Source organism: Pieris rapae, chromosome 4, assembly GCF_905147795.1.
Source record: "Pieris rapae chromosome 4, ilPieRapa1.1, whole genome shotgun sequence".
Classification (NCBI taxonomy): Eukaryota; Metazoa; Arthropoda; class Insecta; order Lepidoptera; family Pieridae; genus Pieris; species Pieris rapae.
This window is the reverse complement of record NC_059512.1, coordinates 2925808-2951661: the sequence shown is the minus strand read 5'-3', so window position 1 is coordinate 2951661 and position 25854 is coordinate 2925808. Positions and strand designations below refer to the sequence as shown.

Below are 25854 nucleotides of genomic sequence, written 5' to 3'. Positions count from 1 at the left end.
AAAAGAATTAGACAGACATTTTTGTCTCAGCTTCAGTGACTTTACAATGTATTAAGATTTAAAGTTAACTTATCGCTAAGTATGACTTACGTACATATGTCAAAAACCTATTGTGGTAGGGGAGCCCACGATGCTAAATGGGGATTTACTCGAGCGTCGTGGAGACCTATTGGGTTGCAAAGCTTAGATGATAAGAAGAAAAAAATGTTAAATGATATATACCTTTTCATCGGTGGGGAAAGCGGCTATAGATGTTTAAATATGTAAAAAAAACTGTTGCATGGACATACTCGAGCGCGTCAGATATTGATAGCATCAATGTCCTACGTATTTTTAATAATGTACGTATGTTAATCTGATCATTTGCATGATGGGGGTGGTTGTACGTAAGGGTTAAAAATGAAAAAAAAAAATTTAATCGAGCGCGTCAGGTTTTCTAAGGGGGTGTTAAGTGCACCAAAAAAAAGCTCTCATTCAATAATCTGACGATTTCGATCTGACGCAAACTCGCAGCCATTATTATAATGTGCAAAAAAAATTCGCCATTTTGAAATACTCGAGCGCGTCAGATTAAGATATATATGGTTCAGATTTATATTCTTAACGTACTGTCTCATAATCTGACGATTATCTAGAGGGATTTGCCTGATCTGACAAAAAAAATATTAGAAAAACGGTTCACCCTAAAGGCCATCCCTGCAATTCCATTCCTGGGCGCTTAAAATTGTACTTATGAGCTCGCTGAGTTCAAAGAAATAATATTTCTATGCGTTTGAGTTCTCCCAGCTCGAAAGTCTGATAGAAGTTTCATAGAACACTATTTTTGAAATTTTCAAACCCCAATAACTTTTGAATGGATCAAGCAATTTTCCCGCAGTTGACGGTGATCGACGCATTTTTTAAGCTCTAATTATTTAATTTCATCAAAAACGATAATCCGAGATGAAATGTCGAAGTTATGTGATAGAAACACTTTTTTCGGTTTTCTTTCGTTCACGATATCTCTCGAACGAATGAACCGATTTTGACCAGTTTGGTGGCGATCGACGTCGTTTTTCAAGCTTAAAGGTGGATTAGTTTTTTGAAGTTGATGGATAAAACCGTTTAAAAGTTATTGCAAAAAAACACTTTCAAAAAAACAAATTGTTATTTTTTTAGATTTTTCAAAATTTCTCAAATTCTATCGGTCCGAATCGGTTCAAATTCACATGAAATCTAATTTTGAGGGAAACGCGGAGAAGGAAATGTAGGCATCACGCAGCTGCACGCGTTTATCGCACGAACTTTATCGACGAAATTTTGTTATTTCGGCTTGCGGAAATCGTCAGATTATATATTTTTTAATATTCTTGAATTATTTCATTCAAAATAAAAAAAAATTAGCTACGCTCGAGAATGTCAAGATGACGTTTTTTTTTTACAACTTTGCTGCCCTCCCCTCTCTTTACGTCACTCTCAAATTGTCAGATTAGTGGAATATACACTTTTGAGGATGTGATTAACTCACACTACCTTAATCTGACGCGCTCGAGAATGTCTGATGATCAATTTTTTTTTACTAATCTGATCCTGTATCCTTCACGGGCGGCCTTATATATGAGCCTCATATTTGGTGGAGGTACTTAACCGGGTACAAGGTATCCCCCTGTATATTAATCTGCCGCGCTTGAGTAAATCCCGAAATCCCCTCTTGGGCTCCCCTACTATTGGATTTAAAACACTTCACGTCACTTGCTGCGTTAAACACTGAATATAAAACAAATAGTTTTTTGTTTGTACAGCACAATTTAAACCAATTTGTATGAATTTTCGTCGATTTAATCAGTGGTATTTCTTTTGCTTAACTCCTTAATATAATATCTTTGTTATTACTTAATATGCTATCTCTACAAAAGATGTCATACCAAAGGTCATATTCAATATACAAGAAATATAAACTGATTCATACTTCATTACTTTTTATAATAAACAAATAAATCTTTAGAAATTTCAAAAGGTCATATAAATCAAATTAACGATAGAAAAAAGTTTATATAAACATAAAAATCCAACGTTCCGCTATCATTTGATTCAGCCTTATTATAACATTAAGTAAGATGAATTCTCGAAATTTAAAAATAATCGCAAAGAAATATGTTCTTACAAAGTACTATAATGGAGAACCAAAAGAGAGTGACTTCGAAATTGTGGAAGAAGAATTGGGAGAATTAAAGGAGAACGGTAAGTTATTTCTACGTGCAGTTTTCAGTAGCAACGTGCCACGCCTTTATCAACTAAGCCTTTAAAAAATTGTATGTACATAAATATAATTGTTAATAAAAAAATGTTAATTTAAGAAACTTAATAACAGGTTTCATTTCAGAAATAACTAGTAAATTTTAAACATATAATGAAAAACTGTTTTTTAAATACATTTAGTATTTATAATTTAGTGAGATTCTTGCAAATTATGTTTGCAACACAGAGATTTTATATTAGGTTACAAATTGGTTAGCTTTGTTTAGCTAAGTCTTCTCGTTGTGTGTCCGATTTCGATTAAATATCAAATATTAATACATATGTGGTTTACGAGTGCCTAAGTAACCTCGCGGAAAGAGTATTTTCCCTTCCATACCAAAGCATGCAACATACTAACCTGGGTCTAATATGCAAATTAATATTATAAATATCTTAATATATTAATATTTCTATTAGTTTGTTTGTAAGAGTAATCTCTGTAACTACTAAACTGATTCTAAAAATAATTTTAACCATTATTTGTATTTATTTATTTATTAACACTTTGTTGCATTACATAAAAGAAAAAAATTGAACATAATTTAATGAAATGGAACTGGCGGCCTTATCGCTTTCGAGCGATTTCCAGGCAACCACTGGAAGATTGTTGATTTCTTTTATCTTTTTAACACCTATTCTTATTTGTTAATGACACCTGTTCTTATAATTTCATTTTGTTATAAGCAGCATCTGTTATGTTTATTACGTGGTTTTCATTCTATGAAAACTAATTAGTTTTTTTGCAGAAATATTGGTACAGGCACTGTATTACAGTATCGATCCCTATATGCGGGCACACATGCATCTTCATAAATTACCATTAGACATGATTGGAAGGCAACTGGCGAAGTAAGTTTACAGATTTAACATTTTACAATTAGTAAAATCTTTAAATGAATTAATAAATTTAATTTTGAGCCGTACGAATTCTAAATTTCACAAATATCTTTGATGCCTGGAAATCTTCCACAGTCCGTTTCACAAGGCATTTTCTGTTGCGAACTTGCGAACTGTGGAACCGACTCCTGGTGAGGATCTCATGAGAGATACGACCTCCAACTATTCAAAATTTAGAGTGTACTAATCCCTCAAAGGCCGGCAACGCACCCACTAAAGTGGGTGTGCCCTTATTCAAACATATTTTTTTTTAAATATTAAGCGAATGAGGGAAATATAGGATTCAGAAACGAAAGTTCGAGTGCGAGCTATGACTCCCTTATGTCAAAATACAATACATTTTGACGTTCGAGGCTCGGACTTAGCGCAAAGTCTCATTTCTGAATATTACCTCAAAAACGTCTCCATAAATTATTTGAATATTAATCATTAAAAATCACTTTGTTCTCAACTACAATAGTGAACATTACATTATCATTCAGAATATTTTTAAAGAAACGAAACGAATCTTATAGATGTCTTTAAAGTAGTAAAATTATTGGCAATATATTTAGGGTAAGTTAGATAAGGTGAATAATTTAAAAATAAATGTACTGAATAGATTTTATTATGTTGTGTCTTTCTAGAGTAATCGACAGCCGCCATGATGACTATCCTATAGGTTGTTACGTAGTTGATTCGTTCGGGTGGCGAACTCATACAATAACGAATCCCAATGTGCCGTATCCAAAAGGCGATGGTTTACCGCTAGTTCGAGTCCCCGATGTCAGCCCACACCCGCTGTCCATTAGCCTTGGTATTTTGGACGCGCCCGGGTATGTATGTGATTCGATAACTGCCCAATGGGAGGTGAGACAGCTTAGACATCTACGATGTCCACGTTATCTGGACTGTTTCTGTTTTAATTTCTGATTTCCTTCTAAAGGTATATAGCCTGCGCCACTGAATGTATCATCTGCCTAACCTAAATCATAGACAATTTGTGTATTGGAAAGACAATAATTATTTAATCACAAACTCAAAACATTATGACCCTGGGCCACAATGCACAAACCGTGCGGGCCATGAATAAAGAAAAAAAACCTCAAAACATTTAGCGCTTTTATGAGGATACAATTTCTGTGGTCAGGTTAGTTGGTCGATAAAGTTGTTAGTTTATATTATTTCTTTGTTTACTAGGAACACCGCACACTGGGGTATAACGGAGATTTGTAAGCCAAAAGCTGGAGAAACAATTGTTATTACGGGAGCGGCCGGCGCCGTTGGCTCACACGCAGGACAAATTGCTAAGATATTGGGTAAGCTTCTATAGGGCAAACTGCCGCCGGTAATTTGAAACATTCAATGTCCCGATTATTTTTATATGCAATATTGATATTGTTCTATTAATATATTTTTATTGTCGCCACAGTCGGAATCTTTATTGAGACTTACTGAGTTCTAGCTCTGATTTGCGAAGCTGTGGTTTCATTTTTCTAAGATAAAACGTTTACGGGGAATTTTTCCAAAATGCTTTTTCTCACAAAAATATAATTTATAAAAAAAACCCACTATGAATTATGCTATTGTTTTTAATACTATGTATATGATTAAGTATTTAATTATAATTATATTATATAAAAAAATATATGAATTAATAATAAATATTAATAGTCTTTATTCTCAGACCAAACAAACAAATGATTTGTTAGAAACAATTGATAACTAGCTTTATCCGTCAGGTTGTCCTCTAATATAGGGCTCCCCTATTTTAGCCTAATTCTGCTTAATCTGTTCGGCAGACTATCTGTCCATCTTCTTACTTGCCTTATCTTGGTCTTAATTCAGTAGTGCTATTAAAATGTAAAATGACGCATATTTAGGTATGTAGATTAAATTTATAGGTTTCTTTATTCTATGTCCATTATAAAAGTTATTGCAAAGTAATTTGAAATTGTTTTGTGAATTTGGCAGGGTGCAAAGTTATAGGCTTCGCCGGGTCCGCCAAAAAATGCGAATACTTGGTAAATGAACTTGGCTTCGACCATGCATTTAATTATAAAAATGCTGATATCATCGAGTCCCTCAAGAGTGCGGCTCCGAATGGTGTTGATTGCTATTTTGATAACGTAAGTTTCAATTTAATTATTTAAGCTAACAATAATAACTAAAAAATTATAACAGCTTACATAAATTACAGCAAAAACAATTATACAAAAGATATAGACAAAGATGGAATACATAATAAGGTTCAAACATTTACGAAAGGAAAAAATCAATTTAAAACAAAAAAACCTAATTCGGCTATGTTGTATGATGGTGTAAAACTTAAACTTGACTTACTTATATCACGTACATTTGATTTTATAAAATAAATTAGTATTCGTTCTTCAGTGCTTACTTATGTTAATAAAGTGCTTTGAAACAGTGGACCTGATGTTCGACTTTTAATTGGTATATCTTTAAGTAATAGATGGTCAAAAAGTCTTCGCTTATTGTACAAAAATTTTATAAATATTCTTGACAATGATTTAATTTATTTCAAGGTTGGGGGTGAGCTAAGTTACAAAATTATGAGGCAAATGAAAAGTAATGGTCGAGTAGCAGTGTGCGGGTCGATATCGACATATAACAATGTAGAACCCGCAAAAGGTAATTAAGTACATCACTTTTAGTTTATAAATAATGTGTATCGTAGTAATATATTTTAGCTATTTGCTTATTTATATTCTTAAGATACAGATTTCATAGTAAGTCAAAGAATAAAACCTTTCGAATGATGTAATTTTTATTGGTGAATGTACATCTAATTACATTTATTATGTTGACGACTCTCGATCTATGTAAAATTCGCCTGCGAAACTTATAAATTATTGTTCCGTCTAATTAAAAATATATTTTAATTACAGGAAGCGTACTACAACCAATTATTGCGTATAGAGAACTCACGTTGAAAGGTTTCTTGGTGTATCGATGGGCAGACAGATTTGAAGATTGCATGAATACCACGTTAAAATGGGTGAATGAAGGAAAGTTAAAGTATAAAGAAGAAGTCTACTACGGTTTCGAAAATATGGTGAAGGCATTGAACAGTATTCTGCGGGGAGAAAATATTGGAAAAGCGATTGTTAAAGCGTAAATAAATGGTAATTGGAATATGTTACAATTGATGTTGTAATTTTATTTTGTTATAATAAAATATATACAATAGACTTACATTGTATTTCCTTTTAGGATTGTCTATGCTTTTTCGGTTGGCACTATTAATGACAATTGCAAAATGTCAAAGTCAAAAATCGGTGTACATTCGAAATTCGAATATTACAATTTACATCTAGAATTTAAATACTAGTAATGTTCAAAATTCAAATGTTGTTTTACCGCTGGTGCTAACTGCTTCACCGTGTTTGTAAATGTTAATATATTTTGGTAAATTATAGCCAGCTCGAAGTTAACTGAAACGAACGAGAGATTTGGTTTTACTTTTCTTTTTACATAAACGAAATACTTACTCGTATACATATAATCATAGTTCTTACGACTAGTTGTTTATTTTGATTGAAAAAAGAAAAAAATGGAATTTCCATTTAACTTAAATAACTTTTCTGCCTCGAGTACTAAAGTTTATGTTGCTACTTTTGATTTCGAGATTGGAATAATCATGGCAGCTGGTGATGATGAATTCCTTTATATTGTTGCCTTTAAAGATTCAAAAAATATAAAAGACATTTTTGTAAAAGTAGCAAAAGAACTTTCATGTGAATTTGTAAATAAAAAGAACAAGTTACTAGAGAATTTCGAAGTAGAATTAAAAGAGTATTTTGATGGTAAACTCAGAAACTTCAGTATACCTATTAAGACTTTTGGTACAGATTTTCAAAAGGTGTGTATGATAACCGATAAAATAGATGTGTGATTGCATAAAAATATTTTTTTTATACAGTTATTGTTTTTTTATTTTATTTTATTAGTCAAAGGTTGGCTACATTAAAGCTACCTAATATCTATTTAGTTTTACTTAGAGCTCAAGATAATTTTGAAATTGTAACTGGTAATAAACTAGTTTTCTACTAAGCAGGAGGTTTGGGATTTGCTGTACAAACAACATTATGGAACAACACAGACTTACGGAGACTTGGCGAAAGCATTAGGGAGATCTGGGAGCCACGCTAGAGCAATTGGTGCTGCATGTGGGGCTAATGGACATATAATTGTTATTCCATGTCATAGGATAGTTGCAACGGGTTCAAAGGGAGGCTTCAGTAGTGGTGTTAACAGAAAAGAATGGTTGTTACATCATGAAAATAAGTACAGTTAAAATGTTACAGTAACTTTACATATATACAAAAAACTTAATTAGTATAAAGTACAAACTTGTCTGAAAATGTTAGGAATGAGTGATTTTAAAAGAAATTCATTTGAAAATACATGTAAATATATTTAAAAAAGATGGTTTTATTTACAATTGTCTATAAGTATGGTACATATGCATTGTAATAACTTTTAACAATATAAAGTAACAAATATAAAAAAGTGTTGCTTAAATAAATATGCATTTATTTGATTAGGAATTACATTACAGCTAAAATCACAAGTTAAGTACATTTATACAAATACATATTTTTTTGGTGATGAACCTATAAGCTGAAAAACAGCAAAATGTTAGGTGAATCCATGATACTACCTGATAATGTAGGCCTAAATGACAATGAAATGACAAGGTAGAAAGTTATTTTAAAATTTAAAAAACTGACCTTTTTTAAGATTGGTACCTTAAATTTAATGTTAGTACAAATCAGTAATATTCTCATTTAAATAAGATTAAGAAAATTTTCTTTTAATTGTTTATATAACTTTTGCTCATCTTCATTATTGTAGAATTATTTAGTAGGTAGGTTTATGAATTAAATATTAAATACGGAATCACACAAGACATGACGCTGGTCACTATATGGCACTGGTTAAGATAAATACAGACATAAATTGTATCACAAACAATGAAGTACCAAATTCGGTATGGTATATTGGGACACTGCAAGAAATAATGTTATTTTGGTGGAACTAAAATTCTACACCCACATAAAATGAAAAACACTTGTGCTAGCTACCCAAAGAATAAATTAAAACTAAAATAATTTTTTCTAAAAGCATTACGCATATCCCCGTCGGTTGAGATTGTAGTAAAGCCCCTTGAGTTGCATGAGATGCGCGTGAGTGCCGACTTCCGCCAGTCTTCCATCGTTGAGCACACAGATGAGATCAGCATCCCTTACTGTGCTAAGTCGATGTGCGATCATCACGCATGTGCGACCTGCCTTTGCCCCATCCAGGGCTTCTTGAACTACCTTTAATAAGAAGTTTTATGTTAGTATAAATATTAAGGCAAACAGTCGGTTACATCTTTGCGGTTTCGAATTAAATTTAGTGCTTCCAGAAAGTTTCACATATATCGGGTGTTAAAGAAAAGAGAAATAGTTGAAATGCAAGCATATTTTAAGGCAAAGGAACTTAGAAAATAGCAGTCAAGTTAAAGCTTATCGTGACAAAACATACTTTTTCGCTTTCGGTATCTAAAGCGCTAGTCGCTTCATCCAAAAGCAGCATCTTTGGTCTTCTAATTAATGCTCTCGCGATGGCTACCCTCTGCTTCTGACCTCCTGACAGTTGAGTTCCTTTAGAACCGATATTGGTCTCGTATCCCTGTGAAGGAATTAATGTATACATATATTTCTGATTGGCTCTCTATGTAAAGTAAACTTAAGTATTCTTCGATCATATACATTCGAAAAAATCAACTGCGTGTCTCTCGGTTTAACTAACGGAAAAAGGCAAAAAAAAAAAATTGACCCCGAAAATATACAGATAATCGAACATATATAAAAAAATATACAGTTAAAAATAAATATAGTTCGAATAAGTTCAACTTAAAGACGTTTTAATCGTAATATATAAAATTTAATTCTCACCGAGGGTAGAGACACAATAAAATTGTGAATATTAGCCTGCCTAGCGGCATCAATGATTTCGTCCATACTGGGCTTCCTAGAGTTGTCTCCGTACGCAATATTTTCTCCAATAGTACGGTCGAAAAGTACGGGCTCTTGTTGTACAAAGCCAATAGTCTGTCTTACGTCAGCAAGACGGAGTTTGTTAAGGGGTATGCTGTTTTGTGCCTGTAAATATATAATTGATTATTCTATGTATAGAAAAGTTTCAGAGGTCTTTAATGCTTTGAATCTATGTAATAATTAGGAAAAAATAAAATTAAACAACGTCAAAGAAGAGTGAATGAAACTGTGAGTGTATTATAGGAAATATAATATTTTGATGTCGTGGCGACATTTAGTCTTCCATTTTCTACTGCGTAAACCTTATTAGTGATGTGAAACATTTGACAATTAACATACCACAATGCCCTCATCAGGATCGTAATATCTCTCCAAGAGCTGTATAATGGTGCTTTTGCCGCAGCCACTGGCACCAACAAGAGCGATGGTCTTCCCATTTTCAATCTCTAGGTCTAAATTCTTTAGAACTTGTACTAGAGGTCTCGTGGGGTAGCGGAAACTCACATTTTGAAGGCTTGCTTCTCCTGTTCCTCTCTGAAAGTTTGTTAACTTACTTTTAAACGTTATAAAGTAAGTACACTGTTTCAAAAGTCAACTTTAGATGTTAGAAAATCAAACCTGTTTTTTCGAGTCACAATTTTATTCTGGGAAATGTCTGAGTGACGCTAGTTCACGAATACGCGCAGGACGTCGGTATAATATTGAAATAAAAAACGCATTTAAATTAAATGTTAGATAGGTACACTTACAAAGTTTTCAGCAGCGGGTCTGTGTGGGTCGGTTATTTTCGATTCTCTTTCTAATATAACCATCACGCGCCTGGCAGCTTTCAGACCTTTCTGGAAGTTGGGCGCGAAGGCGAAAGCCTGTGCTGCTGACGCAGAACCCATGAGAAGCGCTTGTGCAGATCTATAAAATAATTTAAAAAAAAATTTTATTCTATGGAACAGAACTCTTTCTAACACTATTAAAACAGGTTAATTAACATATCTACTACCTACATATGTACATATTTGTAGGTTCCACACTAATTTATTTTTTTATGGCATATAGGAATCAAATACGTCACTACGGCTGTGTCATTCAGGGTTTATAATATTTAAAATGTAAAAAATGTTTCAATGCCCCACAAATTTTTCACAAAATAATTATATTTAAGACATTATAAAGTATTTAACAAATATCAGTAACTTACTTAAGTATAACAGCGTAGTCAACCCCATCGTATACCATTAAAGTCCCCCCATAATACAAAGCAGCCGCGTAAATGAAGTTGAAGAGCCCTCTAGATAAACCAAAGACAATCCCGCGCCAATGTGCAGTTTTTTTTGCAATCTGTACCGCTGGTAATAGTTGTATGGCGTAATCTTTTAAGAATCCCGCTTCACGGCCTAGTGAGGCAACTGTACGTACGTTTGCTACGGCTTCTACCGCGATCTGTAATGTTGTTGGTTTTGTAGATAGTCATCTTAGGACGGTTTAGACTAGCTCATATAATAAATTCCCTATAATCAATGTAAACAGAGCATTAACAAGTATATTAATTAATTATTGAATCTAATGTTTACAAGGGGATTTCATTTTTATTATACGAAAAATTACCTTTGAACTGGTCTCCATAGTTTTCGCTGTCCCAAAGGATTGTGCGCTGACCATTCTTCCTTCCTTGTATAGAACACCCGCCATAAATGGCACAAATACCATAATTAGCAGTCCTAGGCGCCACTCGTAGAATAGGGACACTCCCAAAGCAAAGCTAAACGTTCCCAAAGCTTGCAACACTGTTCCGATTCTTTGACCAGTCGCCTAAAAAGTATAAAATAAGGCATAAATAGGTATTGATGATGAATTTTGTCTCATCAACTAATTATGAAACTAACGCCACTAACGTTTCCAACAATTTAGCAAGTAATTAAAATATCTGGTCGTCACTCGTCAGGAGAAGGATTTTTCTTCCTGGATTTACATTTCCTACGTTAGATGAAGACATCGTGGGGAGTTCCTATCTTAAACAGAAGGCCTTACCTAAAGATATGTGATCGAAGGAACAGAAATATGGGAGCAAACCAAATAGACCTCAAGCCAATTACTGAAGATCTTTCTATTATCTATTTATCGGGGCGGATCTACTCAAGGGCTTTTTGGGCTGCAGCCCAGGGCCGTGTGGATACAAAGTGCCCCCAGTCCCCACTTAAACAGTTGGTGATATTTTGAAAAAAAAAATGTCTGAAATTAAAAAAAATCCAATAATAAGGTATCCCTGAGATCAATCAACTCATGTTCTATGTGCGTCTATCGAACGAAACGGGAATTGCACTTCGCTTGTTTTCGCGTGTTACATTACAGAAAAGTTTCCTGTAATAGCCTAGAACCTCAAAAATTCACGATCCACCCAAACTTGTTATATATTACCCCTTCAACATTTGCAGCTTCTCCCGACAGTCGGGCACAGAGGGCGCCAGTTGAGTTGGACTTGTCGTCAAAGAAGCCTATTTCCTGTTGCATCAACTTCGCAAACATCAGCTTCCTGAGCCGCTGTGTTAAGTATGCTCCAGCAATTCCAAACATTGATACCTATTGGATAAAATCTATCAGACTTATTATTTCATAGCCGAATTTGCGAAACAATTTTATGCTACGTAAGATTTTTTCAATTTTTATTCTTTATCTAAAAGTACTAAGTACAAAGTTGAAGTAAGTACAACTTTCTGTACATAGACAACATTAACTAGTACAAAACTATTCGCCGCGTAAAAGTTTAGGTAGGTATAAGATTTTTTTCACTTTGATCTAAGTCGTACGTTTTGATAAATAAACTTCAAATTAAACTTGTTTATTTTGATTAATTAGCCAGGACAAGACATGTTATTTTTTAATAAATGTATGAATTCTAAAAATATTTACCACAATGAAGTTAGCAATTCCAGAGAAAACCCCGATTCCAACAAATATGAGGGCATACTTTCGAACTTCAACCCTAACATATTCAGGGTCAGGGTGTGAGAGAATCTGAAATAATTTAAAAACAACTTTTAAAAGACTTTTAAAAACTCTGTAAATATGTAATGACTGTATAATTTTGTCAATAACAATAGACATCAGACATACCCTACGTATGTCTTATCTATATAGTTTTTTTTTTCATATTTAGCGCTTAGACGTACACATAAATCTCATCAAACAACGAATTGCAAGAAAGAGAAGAAAATACTGTTAAATGAGTCACACTTAAGTTATGTATGTGGAATTTTCATGACATGATTGTTTGGTTTGTGGCCAAATCCTCGGAACAGTGAGGTCGCTCCGTGAAGCCTGTGAAGTGCCCAGGAGACCATCTAGGTGCTTCTGGAAGGAGCTAGGCTGGCTAAAGTAGCCAGAGCTTTACGCAAAACGGACCAAACTTGAGTCTAGTTGCGGAAATTGAGTCCACCTACCTAATACCTAAATTTGTGGCCTCAGTTTCCGCAATTAGACTCATATCTAATCGGTCTGTTGTGCGTAAGAAATGATAGTAAAATATATCTAAAAATTAAAATTACCCCAATGAAGTCTCCAAGTATGACACCCAATAATGGCATTGCAAATCCGCTGACAACAGAGGCGATACTGGCCGCCGTCACAGACTTCCATTCTGGTTTGTTCAATCGAACAACTTTCCAGAATGAAACTTGTGGCTCCTCTGTAACTTCTGCTGGTTCCTAAAATGGAAAAAAATGTAGTCTACAGGATCTACAAAATAGCGTTCCGTTTTGCCGACAACGCACTTTCTTTTTTTATTTTTATTTTTTTTATTTATTTATTTAATTATAAGTAATCTAACAGCTACTTAATACTTTCTTTCTTTCACTTTCTTTTACTAGCTTTCTGCTAATGAGAGTGTCCATGGGTGGCGGTATCCTTATCAGGCTGCAGCCGTTTGCCCCCGTTATAAAAAAACGAAGACACGAACTTCTTCCAAAACAATTTTTTTAGAACATGTAGGTTTTAACATACCTGTATCATTGTCTCAATGTGCTCGTCTTCATCCTTCTCGCTAACAACAGATACTGTTCGGGTTAAAACGTTGCCTGTCTGATCTAAAACCAAGACAAATCTATTATAACCGTTCTTTGGCTGATTTATAAACCCAAAACAAAACCTACAAAAATCAGATACTTATATATATACACACAAACATATTTATATAATGTATGAGAAATACAAAACACAATACAGGCGGGAAATTAAACAATGACACTTAATATGTACATGCAAATAAAACGGCAATCTAGGTATGTATATACATATAGCAAGTTTTTTATACACAATAAATTCATAAAATAATCCCCAAATGAAAAGGGGATTAGTCAAGTGTATATTTGTAAGAAAATTACAGTTTGTGTCGACAAATCGACATTCTACGTACTTAACGTCACATAGGCATCTTGACTAAGCCCCCAGGGGAAGAGAGAAAAGATTAAATGTGTTCAAACGTATGTCAGATCGTATAAGACATATTATCATTTTTATACCAGTTTCAGTGAAGTCTGGTGAGTACTGCAACTGTACCATGTCATAGTAGTGCCCTTTTAATTCCATCAGTTCTTCGTGGTTACCACTTTCCACAACTATACCAGCTTTGAAGACGTAAATCTTGTCGACATTCCTGATGGTGGTCAATCGGTGGGCTACGACAATAGTAGTGCGACCTTCAGCGGCCTGGAAATATTAATTTGTAGTGAAGTGCTATTACGTAGAATTAATATAATTTTAATATATATATATATATATATATATATATATATACTAGCGGATCCGACAGACGTTGTCCTGTCTACACGTCTTTAATTTCATAATTTCAATTTTTAATAAGCCATTTTGATGAAAATTATTATTCAAATGTTATGACAATATCTAACGATCCAGCACATGGTCACACACGATATAACACAATGATAACAAAACTTTTTTTAAATTTCGGGACAGACTAAAATTAAAATTCGAATATTATTTAAAATTTGACACTGCGATGGTAGCGCCGTCTGTCGGATCCAATGCAAAACATTCCAAAATCAACAACAACTAATAAATTGAAAATTAATTAAAAAAACATTGTCCAGCGGACAAAATTGTGAATCTAAACCATTCCCAGATCTCCTTGAACACACACAAAAAATTTCGTCTAAATCGGTCCAGTCGTTTAGGAGGAGTTCAGTCACATACACACGCACACAAGAAATATATATATTAAGATATATTAAGAACAACCCGAAATTACCCGAATCGTGTAATAATTCAGAGTAAACGCTGTCAAATAGAAATTTCATGGCATTTTGATTTCTTGTTTTACAGTAAATTGAAACTAAACCATAAAAGCATACAACTACGCGACGCTACACCACGCCATCCGACGCATGTGATTACTTATTAATTGTACTATTGTATTGTATCACCATATTAAATGTATCCCATAGATACATTTAATATGGTGAGATGCACATAAACAACACTCGGTAACATCCAATCTTTATCATGTCTGTGATCTGTACTCTATAAAACTTACAACTTTATTATTTAATTAGGGCTACGAAAAATGATAAAATAAATTATATTGATTCTCTGTAGTGTCCTTTTGTCATTTATTTATAGATTTTATTTCTTTATACCTTATCTAAAGCCTTCTGTACTTTATGCTCAGAAGCCGTGTCGAGTGCGCTAGTGGCTTCGTCGAGTAAAAGAATTCGCGGGTTACGAACGAGCGCGCGAGCGATTGCTATCCGCTGCTTCTGACCGCCCGATAGTGACGCACCGCGTTCGCCGACCAATGTATCGTAGCCCTGAAATAGTTATATAGTTAATTCTCTTAACCTTTCTATAGCACTTGGTAAGAAAACTGTATTTTTGAAGTGAAACTAATTTAGGCGCATGAGGATCACATTTTTACGGATGAAACGTCACGAAGATGCGCAGCGTTTTTGTCGAAGAAAAAGGAGGGAGCGATTGACATCGATTGAGAGGGAGTGAGTAAGGTATATCGATAAAATATATGTACATGCAATTGGTTGATGTGTTTGTTTAGTAGTTACATAATATAAGACCTTAAATAGCAATTCTGTCAGTAAACACAGATTTTTTTATATATTACATTATCATTACCACGAATACAGTGTGTAAAAAGTGTGAATATAGATATATAAATACATAGATCATATACTGGTACAATATTATCAATTTTTTACCTTAGTAATAATTAATTTACACTTCTGATATGTACTTTGTACGCACGTACTTTCTTTATTTAATGTCGTCTTTTTTTGTTTAAAAAACAGATGTCGTCTTAGTTAGATTCCTTAATTAGGTAATCGTGTTACGATAATGGTCCTGATGAATATGTAATTATATTTTGGTTTATGTTTGGTTTTATCAAGGCAACATAAAGTGTATGTTTTCATTTTAAAGGGGCCAATACAGACACATGTAATTTTAGTAACTAGGTATATTGTATTACAATTTTGAATCTTACCGAAGGTAATTTCATTATGAACTGGTGTGCATTGGCTTGTCTGGCCGCCTCCTCAACAGCCTGGTTAGTGGCATCCTCACGACCATAGCGAATGTTGTCTCGTACAGTGGTATTAAAGAGAACTGGTTCCTGGCCAACTAAACCAATCTGTTCTCGCAGCCAACGGATGGACAGGTCACGAACATCGTTTCCATCTATGTGAACCTGATGAATTGTAAATACGTTAAGTAAAGGTAGTCTTTTCGTTTTTTAGCTGCATGTAAAATAAACGGGAAACCACTCCAAAAAAAAATTGTAGTAATGTAAGCTCATATTAGAAAACAAAATCGTGTAAAGTTTAACGTTAAAGCATACAATTGGAGTAAAAAATGTAGATATATGGAATCCACACCATCCTTATCTTAAATTTTAAAGTTTATGCAACTGCCCGGCTAGCTCAGTCGGTAGAGCATGAGACTCTTAATCTCAGGGTCGTGGGTTCGAGCCCCACGTTGGGCGACATGTTTTTTTATAAAATGCCAAGACGATATTGAAACCTTTTACAAAAAAAGTTAATTATTCACATTTAATTACAACTTATATTATTAATTAGATACTAAACCCATTTCGATGTGTTTGAAACGAAAACTTGTACTTAGTGTATTTATGTGATTAAAAAAGGGAAATGCACTCTGTTAAACTTAGATATTTCTAAGAAGCTAAGTCATATATAAAAATGTATTAACTCCGTAGTAAATTTGAAGAAATTTCGGTTATGTTAATAAATTATACCACACGTCATAAATTAATAATTTTGACAAAGTAAATCGATTTCAATATTATTTAACACGGTCAAATTATTTTCTCTACTTGCCTAGAAAAGCGTGGTTTATGATCACTCCATTACTCAAAGTTTCCAAGAAATTTGTGACAAACACACACATTCTTAATTAAACACGCATACACGTGTTCTATTCCAATTCACAATTAAAAATATAGAGAACAGATAGGTGGGTATTTTGACATAACTAAGAAAAACCGGCAAAACTAAAGGATAAAGTGGCTCAGCCACCTATCATTAAAATTACAATAAAGTAGACGTTTGTACTCACACTGCCATCAATAGTATCATAATATCTGGATATAAGTTGAATAATAGTTGACTTCCCGCATCCAGAGTGGCCAACCAGCGCAACAGACTGTCCACGCTTCACAGTTATGTTTATTCCATTTAATACCTACAAACATTACTTTTTTAATAACACGAAACATGGTTAGGGGAGATCTCAAGGCACTACCATAAACAAACTTAATTATTAACTCCTTAAAATAATTATATTATTTAACCTTATTTTTTTTTCAACCGTTATCGCCTGCATCGAGTGCATGAGTAAGTGTGTGGGTGCAAATGTGTGAGTGAGTGAATGAGTGAGTCAGTGAGTGAAAATGAAGTGTGCAATTACATATTAGGTCTCAGAAGCAGCTCTAACACTGCATAGGGCATGGTCATAAGCCAGTCCTTTAGTCGCGTTTCTAGGTTGTAGACGGTGAGCGGGTAGATATTAAGCAGCCTATTTAATTTATTATAAATATAGTCTGCTTGCATATTGCGTCTAGCGAAGTCGGTGCTTATGGTACTTGGATCGGTTTTTAATTAAGATATATGCCTGCATCGTGCCGCAATGATCAAAACTCTGCCCTTACAATACATACATATAAGATTGTCTAATAAGCCTAAAAATGTTAAAATTTTTTGTTTATAATAATCTTTTGCTTTCATTGGGTAATCAGTTCTATTGTGCTTATGTGCAATAATCTATAAACATAAAATAAACTTACAATAAAATATTAATAAATAGTGATGCTTCACAATGAATCTTACCGGTACATCCGGTCGGGAAGGATAATGAAAAACTACATTCTTGAGTTCTATATTTCCTTCTATAGAACTGGGTACAGCACCACGATTCCTCATCGGATCAATTGTTGGTACATTGTCAATTAAGTTGAAGATTTGAGCACCAGCTCCCTTTGCCACTCCGAATACTTCCATTAAAGTGGACGAGATACCGAAGTTTGATGATCCCATCATCACACCGAAAAATACCTGGTATATGAGGTAAAAAGTATTTTATGTTTATATTTCATAAAAAATAAATAATAATTGCTTTGATTAAGGGCCTGTTTCACAATGTATGGATAAAGTGCCAAATAGCTATGCAACACATAAATTATTCGAAAGATAAAAGTTCCGAATAAGATGCTTGGCATTTCATGACAAATAGCGCTATCTGACAGTCGTGAAATGCAAAAATACTGTTTATCCTACAAATATGTAATAAATAGCTTATTCGGAACTTATCCGGACATTGTGAAACAGACCCTAAATGTAATAATATGACGCGATAAATCATGTCAATCTGACTTACAGCAATCATCGTGTCCACATCGTAGTTTTCTGGCTCGTTCTGTATGAACTCGTTCCCGAACCAGAACGACAGTGCATATGAACAGAAAATACAGAAGAAAAGTGTGCCCATAGCCAGACCGTTGAAAAATCCTGGTAAAGAATAATATGAATAGTATGAATGGTAAAATATAATGTTAAGAGTACCTAAAAAATAAATCAGTGGCGCTACAACCTGTATAGGTCTTGGCCTCAGATTTCTGAATCTGTTTCATGATCATTTTTAAATCTAATAGGCGGAACGGCGGACGTCGAGGTGATACGGATGAAATTTCGAATTCTGCCTCGACGTCCGATGATGAAACTCAACTGCAGGTATTAATCTGAACATTTCCTCTGAACACTCTCCATGGTAAATACGGTAGGAGATGCAGAGTAATTGCATCAGCCTAACCAAAAAATCAATTTACCAGCACCAGATAGTAGTTGGTAGTTAAAACAAATATTCATTTTCACCTTTCTTGATATTAATTTTTCTCGCGTCATTAGTGTGTGTTTCGTATCTTTCCAACTCTTTATGTTGTCCACTGAAAGCGTACACTGTACGTATTGCTGACAGGACCTCCTCTGCTATTGAACCAGCTTTACTTGAAGCCGCGGCCTCCTTCTTTGACAGCCTGGACGCAATCTATGTATTATATAATAATTATGAAATTATGTTGAGTTCTATAATTACATATATGCAGGTGTTTTACTCTTGTAGAGTCAACTTACAAGACCAGCCATTCCCACGAGAAAGAGTGTAACAGGAAAAGTGACGAGACAGAGAAGTGCCAATTTCCAGCCCTTCGTTAGAGCCATTATTATTGAGCTAACGAACGCAGCCTGGTAGTAGATGAAGGTACCAAGTTTCTCACCGATTCCTTCTTCTAATTTTACAACGTCACTGCAAATACATAATCGCTGTTAAGTTTTCAATCATTAATCTCGTCCAGGTCTTTCCAGCCATTTCCGCAATTTACTAACTAAATAAAAATACTAACTATATACACAATAACTAATGGAAATATAAATTTACCATGAATAACCCACCTAAAGCAACATTTATACTCACTCAGTCATTTTCGAGGCAAAATCTCCGGTTTGATGCGTGTCAAAATATTCGAAATCCTGATTTAAGGCTGCCTTCAGGTATTCTTGGCGTATTTTATAAACCTAAAATACCAAGATTTATAATGATCGTAAACCCTGCCAACCCATATATTATTGTTTCTCTAAAAAAATGTTTAAAATTTTTATATTCAAAATGTTTTAATCACAAGTTTTCATCCACGTTTAGTCTTCACTTGATTTATTCAAATTCAAAAATCATTATATGTAGGTATAATGTACACATATGAACGTCAAAAAAGAAATATGTACATTCAATGTATATTTCTCTTCTTCTCTGTATTATGACCATATACTATAAATATTATATAGTTAAGCTTAAGATATTTAAACGTAAAATAATGACCTGATTATAAGCAGAAAAATTCATTAGAACTGTAGCTCCATAAGACGTTAGAACCAGAATGATTCCAACCACAGCATTATTGATCGCAAAGTCTTGAACAGCCTGAAGAAACACGTCCCCTTGTGGGTCTCCAGCTATTACAGAAATCCCAAACTCCACCATACTTTGTAGAAGTGAGGATATAAGCAATGTGTTTAAAGGTGTCATACAACCGGAAATAATTGAAAATAGTATTCCGACTACGATAAATAATTTGTCCTGTGTCGAGGCAAAGCGAAACTGAAAGAAAAATGTATATTAATGGACTCCTGTATTCTATTGCTTGGTCATTGCGTTGTTCCGAAGTTTTCATGTCCTTAGAAATTATTTTGAGTACCTACGTATGAAATGGGAACTATCGTTTTTTCTGCCAAAGCATGTCTATTATAGTCTAAGCATGTGTGAATTACTAAAATAAAATAATATATTCACAATTTTTTTTTTTTTCAAATTTCGTATTCAAGTCCTATTATATTAAAACCCATCAGAACTATTTCGTGACTAAGTAAAATCTGTATTGCTAGATACGATAAAAAATCTTTTTTATACTTACAAGGGTAATAAATGAGATTCCGGGAACTTCAGGTACAGGAGGCTCTGATTCAGTTTCACTGTTCGAAAAGAAAAATATTTCAAAATGAGCGTTCTCAAGACTTCGATTTTGTATCGCGGGTTTGATTCCTTTTTTTTTATAGAACAAACAAACAAACGGGGCAAACGGGCCGGAGGCTCACCTGATGTTAAGTGATACCGCCGCCCATGGACACTCTCGATGCTAGAGGGCTCGCGAGTTCGTTGCCGGCCTTTAAGAATTTGTATGCTCTTTTCTTGAAGGACCCTAAGTAACCCTAAGTAAACTTCAATGGGCAACTGGTTCCACAAATTTCTATTATATACAATTATATCTACTATACTAATATATTAAATTATATAATTAAGAATCACTTATAATAACGTTACTCGTATTATAATCAACCAAATTTTGCTACAATTATTTATGTGTTCACTGTTATAGTGAGATATATTTTTTGATTAAGTATTTATTAGCAAGGTCGTCGGTAGCCGATTGTCATGGGACATTAGAAGAAGGTGCCTACAGAGGATGAGAAAAGTAAGAGTTGTATAAAGCAAAAGAAGATTTTAACGTGGTACAATATCATAGTAACTAATTAAATTAATTGATAAAAAAGGATTGCTCGATTCTCTCGTCCGCTGCCCCTACCTGGCCCCCAGGAGACCAGGGGGTCTAGTTTGGCAATTATGAATGAAAATTATATCTTAATAATAAATTATTATTTTATCAAAGTTTTACTTTTTGTGAAACATTCAGGGGGTCTAGTCAAGACAGCTTAACAGTAGTGTATGTAGGAAGTCGAAAACTAAATTTGTATGAAAATGACAGCTAGTGTCTACTAGCCAAACATTACTTTCAACAACTTTAATGCAATAACATTTGAATAACTATAATCTTTTAATTTATTGTTTTGTTTGAATATAAGAATTTATGTTTTTGTTGAAAAACCCTTTACTTAGCTTATACCCAAACTTATAGTTATATCCGTATTGGAGCTTTATCCGTATTATCAACACGCATATAATTTGTATTTTTTATTTTGCGACCGAATTGTAGTTTATTATTTTTCCTTATGATAAATATAACTATCATTATCATAAGGAAAAATGGTCAATTACTAATCAATCAGAGTAATCTGTCCTACAAAATTAACGCAATCCTTAAAAAATAAACCACAAAAAGAATTTAATGATACGATTAAACTGATAAATCTATACGATAACGTTTCTGATTCATATACATATTATAATTAACATGACATCGCTTTAATAGAAATAAAGTAGGACCAATGATTGTTCGCTTATGAATTGTAATAGAATGATTGCTTAGACAAAAATACTAATTTAACATTTAATTAAGGCAATTAGTTTAATCATTAATTTTAGTAGCCTTGTAGAGATGTGTCATAGATATTTGTGGCTTTCTTTGATGTAGCAGAGCACGAACAATTAGAGTTCTTGTTGCACACACAATAGCTCCATAGTTGCTGACTGTTTTTAGAAAGATTTCTGAATTTGTACTTATACAACTAATTAAAATTTATATTTGATTTTTTTTACAATTAAACCTTTTTATTTTTGCATTTAAATGATAGGGATTTAGCAATTTTGCCGTTGCAATTTAATTAGTTGTTCTAATGAGACCTTATTTATCGACATCGATAAGAAATGCTCTGCTGTGATCGGGAAGCTGGCAGAGCATATTACGACTTAAAAAACATATATTTTCTGGACTTAAACTAGAACTCTAATATATAAAAATGTTGTATTATATAAAAATCTAGAACTCTTTCTAAAAACTATAAGGAACTGTAAAACTATTGTGTGTTCTACTAGAACTCAATTTTTGTGCTTTGCTAACACTTTCACAGACACATTGTGGGCCTACTCGTTATAAACTAACAGAATAGTACTAAACTTAGTTGAACTTCAAAGCTTGTCATAAGTACATGAAAAGTCTTGACGTAAACAATTGTACGTGGTTAAAATAATCAATTACTATTTTATTGTATCTACAGCGTAATTTTCGCATCATTGCGTGTCATTCAAGTAGATATCGCAATCGATTACCCGAATTAATAATGCTTTTTACTGACCACTAAATTCGTGTCGTAAGTTTAGTTTAGAGAAATCATTGTAGTAATAATTAACGGACGTTTTCAACAGATCGTTATTGTAAAAGTCTTCACGAATCCAGTGTGACATGTCGCAATCGTTAACCATTTATAAAAGTATTGACATTTATTGATTTACTCACCCTTTCTCTCCATTTTTCGTAAACTCCACTTGTGACAAATCGTTCACTTTATAGCTATTCCTTCCTTTTTTTAATTCCGCCATTTTTTAATTATTTATAATTTCGTTTCGCACGACGCGCGTACCGACCACATTTGCAGTCTGGCCAGTTATCAATATTGATATACTTGTATCATAAGATAAATTAATGCTTCATATCTGTAGATACAAATTGTATTGATGTAACAAAGATATCACACACGTACAATATACGCGGTATAGGATAAAAATAGTCGAAAACACATGTGCGTAAAGCAGGACTCTGACTTTGACCAAGAAACAGTGAGCAAATTATTTACTATCCCGAAATAGATTTGTAAACTCTACCAACAATTTAGAATAAGTATTAAACGCCTTCCGCTAAAACGCGCAGATTCCATATACGTAGGACGTTACCGCTAAAAACCGCTCATGGGCATCGTTTTGTTTGCCAGTCCAAAAAATGCCGATGTTTTTATAATCACTAGTGATAAAAGATATCATTATCACGACCTATTGAAAAGAAAAATATACGCAATGTATATCTAGCAGCCCTGTTAATGAGTATCTGTAGGACATAAAAGGACATGACCGATGGACTATATATAGTTATTAATAATGGTTATGCAGTTTTATCTTAAGTGTTTCTAATACACAAACTCATGCATATTGTTATAGTTAAGAATAACGATGTCACCAGTCCCTTCCATTAATTTAATTAATAATAATCCATCCACAGTGTATCTTTGTCTGTTTCATAACCTTTTGTAAGTAAAAGAAAAAAATTGAGCCTACGATATTTTTTCTATTTAAACAATCGTAAATCGTATTTGGTTTTTTTATGGGACAGGAAGCCAGCAGTCGGCTTGGGTTGAATAAAATAATATCTTAGACACACACCTTATACACCTTTAACGCCGGGGGCTAGCGTTTAGGGAATGGTAAGCCGTTTTCTTGAAGGCCCCTTAGTCGTGTCGGACCAGACCTCTACTATCAGCTGATAACGTAACACATTTAATTCTGTATTATATAAAAATGATTTTAAGTGGAAACTTTGTGTAAGTATATAATTCGTGTTCATATCTGTCAAATAATTTTTATGTAAACTTAGCTTTAAAGATTTTGTATGTCGTGCGTCGTTATATCATAGTGTTCACACTTAATTATATTAAATATTAATTTTATTGAAAAAATTATATAACGGATGTTTTGAATAACAAAGCTGCACAATAATAATAGTCGGTTCATATATTTTAATTAACATTTTGTAATAATATAATTGTATAAGTTACGACTATCGAAGCCATGGATCCCAATAGTGAATAGTCGATACGAACAAGGTTGGACATGCAGAATTCCACTGGTCTATATTGTATGAGGACACGGATTTCGTTTAAAGCTGATTTTAAATCATCACCTGAAAAAATTAAGTTCGTTTATCGTTCATATGGCACGTGTGTCTGAGAACTTCGGTGGAACAACTTATTTTTTAAGAATTCTAAGAGTTAAATTTTCATATTTTTAATAGATTACATGCTTAAAGTTTTAACCTTGTAGATGATGTCAAACATTGGGACAGATGCCGTTTTTTTCTAACAACGAAGTCGTCATATCAGATAGAAAACTTACTGGGCTCATTGAAGACAAGTGCGCGATCTATTATATTGATAATTCTCTCCCGTTGCCCGTACACCAGCTCACAGTGTTTTGCAAGGCTGACGACCATAACCACGCAAGTAAATAGCCTCATTAATGTAGACACCACCGGAAAGATACCCGTCGCATTTTTATGTAGGTGCTACGAACCAATTGATAAGAGAACATTTTTGTTTATTATTGATGCACTGGATATACAATTTTCAATTTATTTTTATCTTATGTTTAAAGATTTAGGTCGTCTTTTTGTAACAGGTGCCCCTTAACCTCATATTTCGAATAGAAGATTTTAAAGGATAAAAATTCGTTAAAAGGTACAATTGTTGTATTACTAATTCTAAATGTTTTTAAGCTGAAAGCGTAAAAAACTAACTTTCAAATGTATATAAATTTTAGCGTCTTTAAACAGTTAGGTTTTGTATGTCGTGTTGTGATTATTTATATCCAACCTGTGATCCAAGCAATATTCTGGCAGCAATATTTGTAAATCGTATAATATCAATCAATACACTGAGAGTGTTCAGAAGGAGCTGGAAATTAATTTAAATGTATATTAACATAAAATAATGTTTTGAAATAAATCAATCATATTAAATTACCCTTCATTTTTAAGTAGGTATTTATAATGGTTAAAAAGTACTTAATAACGAGTCTTATCCGTATCAGATTGGCGCCATCTTGACTATACCTACACAATACACATATAAAACTAATCTTTACAATAATGTTAATACGACATAAAAATGATTTTCGGCAAATGAAATGCGCCATGGAATCTGTTTCTTACGTATAAATACCATTTATGTCTTTATTTGATTTAGAAAAAATAGATACCTACCCTTGTTCCGAATGCTTGATTGACGAACTCTGCTAGTTCAATTACCCAAACGTAGCACCTACCTAAGCATTTTACTCCCTCAACATTACAATTCGTAGTTCCAGCTGAAATTATTTTTATAGGAGACGCGTCTTTACCAATTCTTTCCCGATATGAACATTTCATTTTTTTACGAAGAGAGTCTGCTGCGTCGCCAATAGCACGGAGACGAGAATCTATATGCATTAGATGCACCGTCATATCTAGACTAGTTATAATTTTTATCAGGACAAAAATGTAGGATATTGAAAATGCCGACGCTGTTTTCCAACCGGATGAATCGAGCCAAGCCCAATAATCGCCGGCACAGCTGATCGTCCATATAAAGCCGTAAATGACAACAATCTTCCACACCTTGCAGTACAAAACTCCACAGTACTTCGTTCCAAGTACCTCATCCAATTTCTCGTATATTTTGTAATATTCTTCTAAAGAATTGCTGCATCTATATACAATGTACAAATCAACGATATATTGAAAAAAATCAAATATTACTTGTACTGCATCTGTGTATCTAATAGAGACCACCACATCGTTATATGTATATAAAATCTTGAAATATAATGTCGAAGCATCAATGGACCCAAGAATAAGAGCCGGTAATATGAATCTTACAAACGATAACACTGTATACTTTTTGTGTTTAAAAACGTCACAATTTAACGAAAAAATTCTCAGAAAAGGATTTAAAATCCCAAAAGATTTCTTGATCTCTTCAACGCACGGCAATCGATGTTTCAATATCATTTTTCATAAATTAATTGAGAACTGTTTTAAATAAAAATGTGTTGCGTGTAGTTTGGGTAATCG

At 33.5% G+C, this 25854-nt stretch overlaps 3 protein-coding genes and 1 non-coding gene across 4 annotated transcripts; 2 read left to right on the top strand and 2 right to left on the bottom strand.

Moving 5' to 3' along the window:
• The first annotated feature begins 2069 nt into the window (after positions 1–2069).
• LOC111000299 (prostaglandin reductase 1-like) lies at positions 2070–7336 on the top strand. Its single transcript, XM_045634754.1, has 8 exons — positions 2070–2220; positions 3024–3126; positions 3801–3989; positions 4354–4472; positions 5128–5282; positions 5700–5805; positions 6063–6299; positions 7232–7336. Exons 1-7 carry the CDS (start codon positions 2097–2099, stop codon positions 6290–6292), a joined length of 1026 nt encoding a protein of 341 aa, XP_045490710.1. The 5' UTR covers positions 2070–2096; the 3' UTR covers positions 6293–6299; positions 7232–7336.
• A 357-nt stretch (positions 7337–7693) lies between these two features.
• Positions 7694–22659, bottom strand: LOC111000297 (ATP-dependent translocase ABCB1). The gene is made up of 23 exons (XM_022269691.2): positions 22495–22659; positions 20218–20275; positions 19626–19904; positions 19224–19324; positions 18884–19055; positions 18626–18797; positions 18132–18262; positions 17585–17809; positions 16815–16940; positions 15724–15927; positions 14867–15037; positions 13733–13919; positions 13215–13297; positions 12761–12919; positions 12126–12230; positions 11634–11795; positions 10824–11027; positions 10417–10658; positions 9971–10130; positions 9561–9755; positions 9120–9326; positions 8707–8853; positions 7694–8498 (listed from the first exon to the last, which is right to left on the bottom strand). Exons 1-23 carry the CDS (start codon positions 22575–22577, stop codon positions 8304–8306), a joined length of 3768 nt encoding a protein of 1255 aa, XP_022125383.2. The 5' UTR covers positions 22578–22659; the 3' UTR covers positions 7694–8303.
• Trnak-cuu lies at positions 16149–16221 on the top strand. The gene has a single exon. It is a non-coding gene; the product is annotated as a tRNA-Lys (tRNA).
• A 1105-nt stretch (positions 22660–23764) lies between the features above and the next one.
• Positions 23765–25792, bottom strand: LOC111000308. Its single transcript, XM_022269704.2, has 4 exons — positions 25006–25792; positions 24617–24697; positions 24141–24309; positions 23765–23928 (listed from the first exon to the last, which is right to left on the bottom strand). The coding sequence occupies exons 1-4, from the start codon at positions 25789–25791 to the stop codon at positions 23765–23767; spliced, it is 1200 nt and encodes a 399-aa protein (XP_022125396.2). The 5' UTR covers position 25792.
• Between the last annotated feature and the right edge of the window lie 62 nt (positions 25793–25854).

Coding starts and splice junctions, on each gene's coding strand:
- LOC111000299 (XM_045634754.1), top strand. CDS start 2,097: ATGAATTCTCGAAATTTAAAAATAATCGCAAAGAAATATGTTCTTACA. Junction 4,473..5,127: donor ACAAATTGCTAAGATATTGG/GTAAGCTTCTAT, acceptor TGAATTTGGCAG/GGTGCAAAGTTATAGGCTTC. Junction 5,806..6,062: donor CAATGTAGAACCCGCAAAAG/GTAATTAAGTAC, acceptor TTTTAATTACAG/GAAGCGTACTACAACCAATT.
- LOC111000297 (XM_022269691.2), bottom strand. CDS start 22,577: ATGGCGGAATTAAAAAAAGGAAGGAATAGCTATAAAGTGAACGATTTG. Junction 20,276..22,494: donor ACGAAAAATGGAGAGAAAGG/GTGAGTAAATCA, acceptor CTTTTCGAACAG/TGAAACTGAATCAGAGCCTC. Junction 12,920..13,214: donor ACATTGAGACAATGATACAG/GTATGTTAAAAC, acceptor TTTCCATTTTAG/GAACCAGCAGAAGTTACAGA.
- LOC111000308 (XM_022269704.2), bottom strand. CDS start 25,791: ATGATATTGAAACATCGATTGCCGTGCGTTGAAGAGATCAAGAAATCT. Junction 24,698..25,005: donor ATCAAGCATTCGGAACAAGG/GTAGGTATCTAT, acceptor ATTAATTTCCAG/CTCCTTCTGAACACTCTCAG. Junction 24,310..24,616: donor GAATATTGCTTGGATCACAG/GTTGGATATAAA, acceptor ATTGGTTCGTAG/CACCTACATAAAAATGCGAC.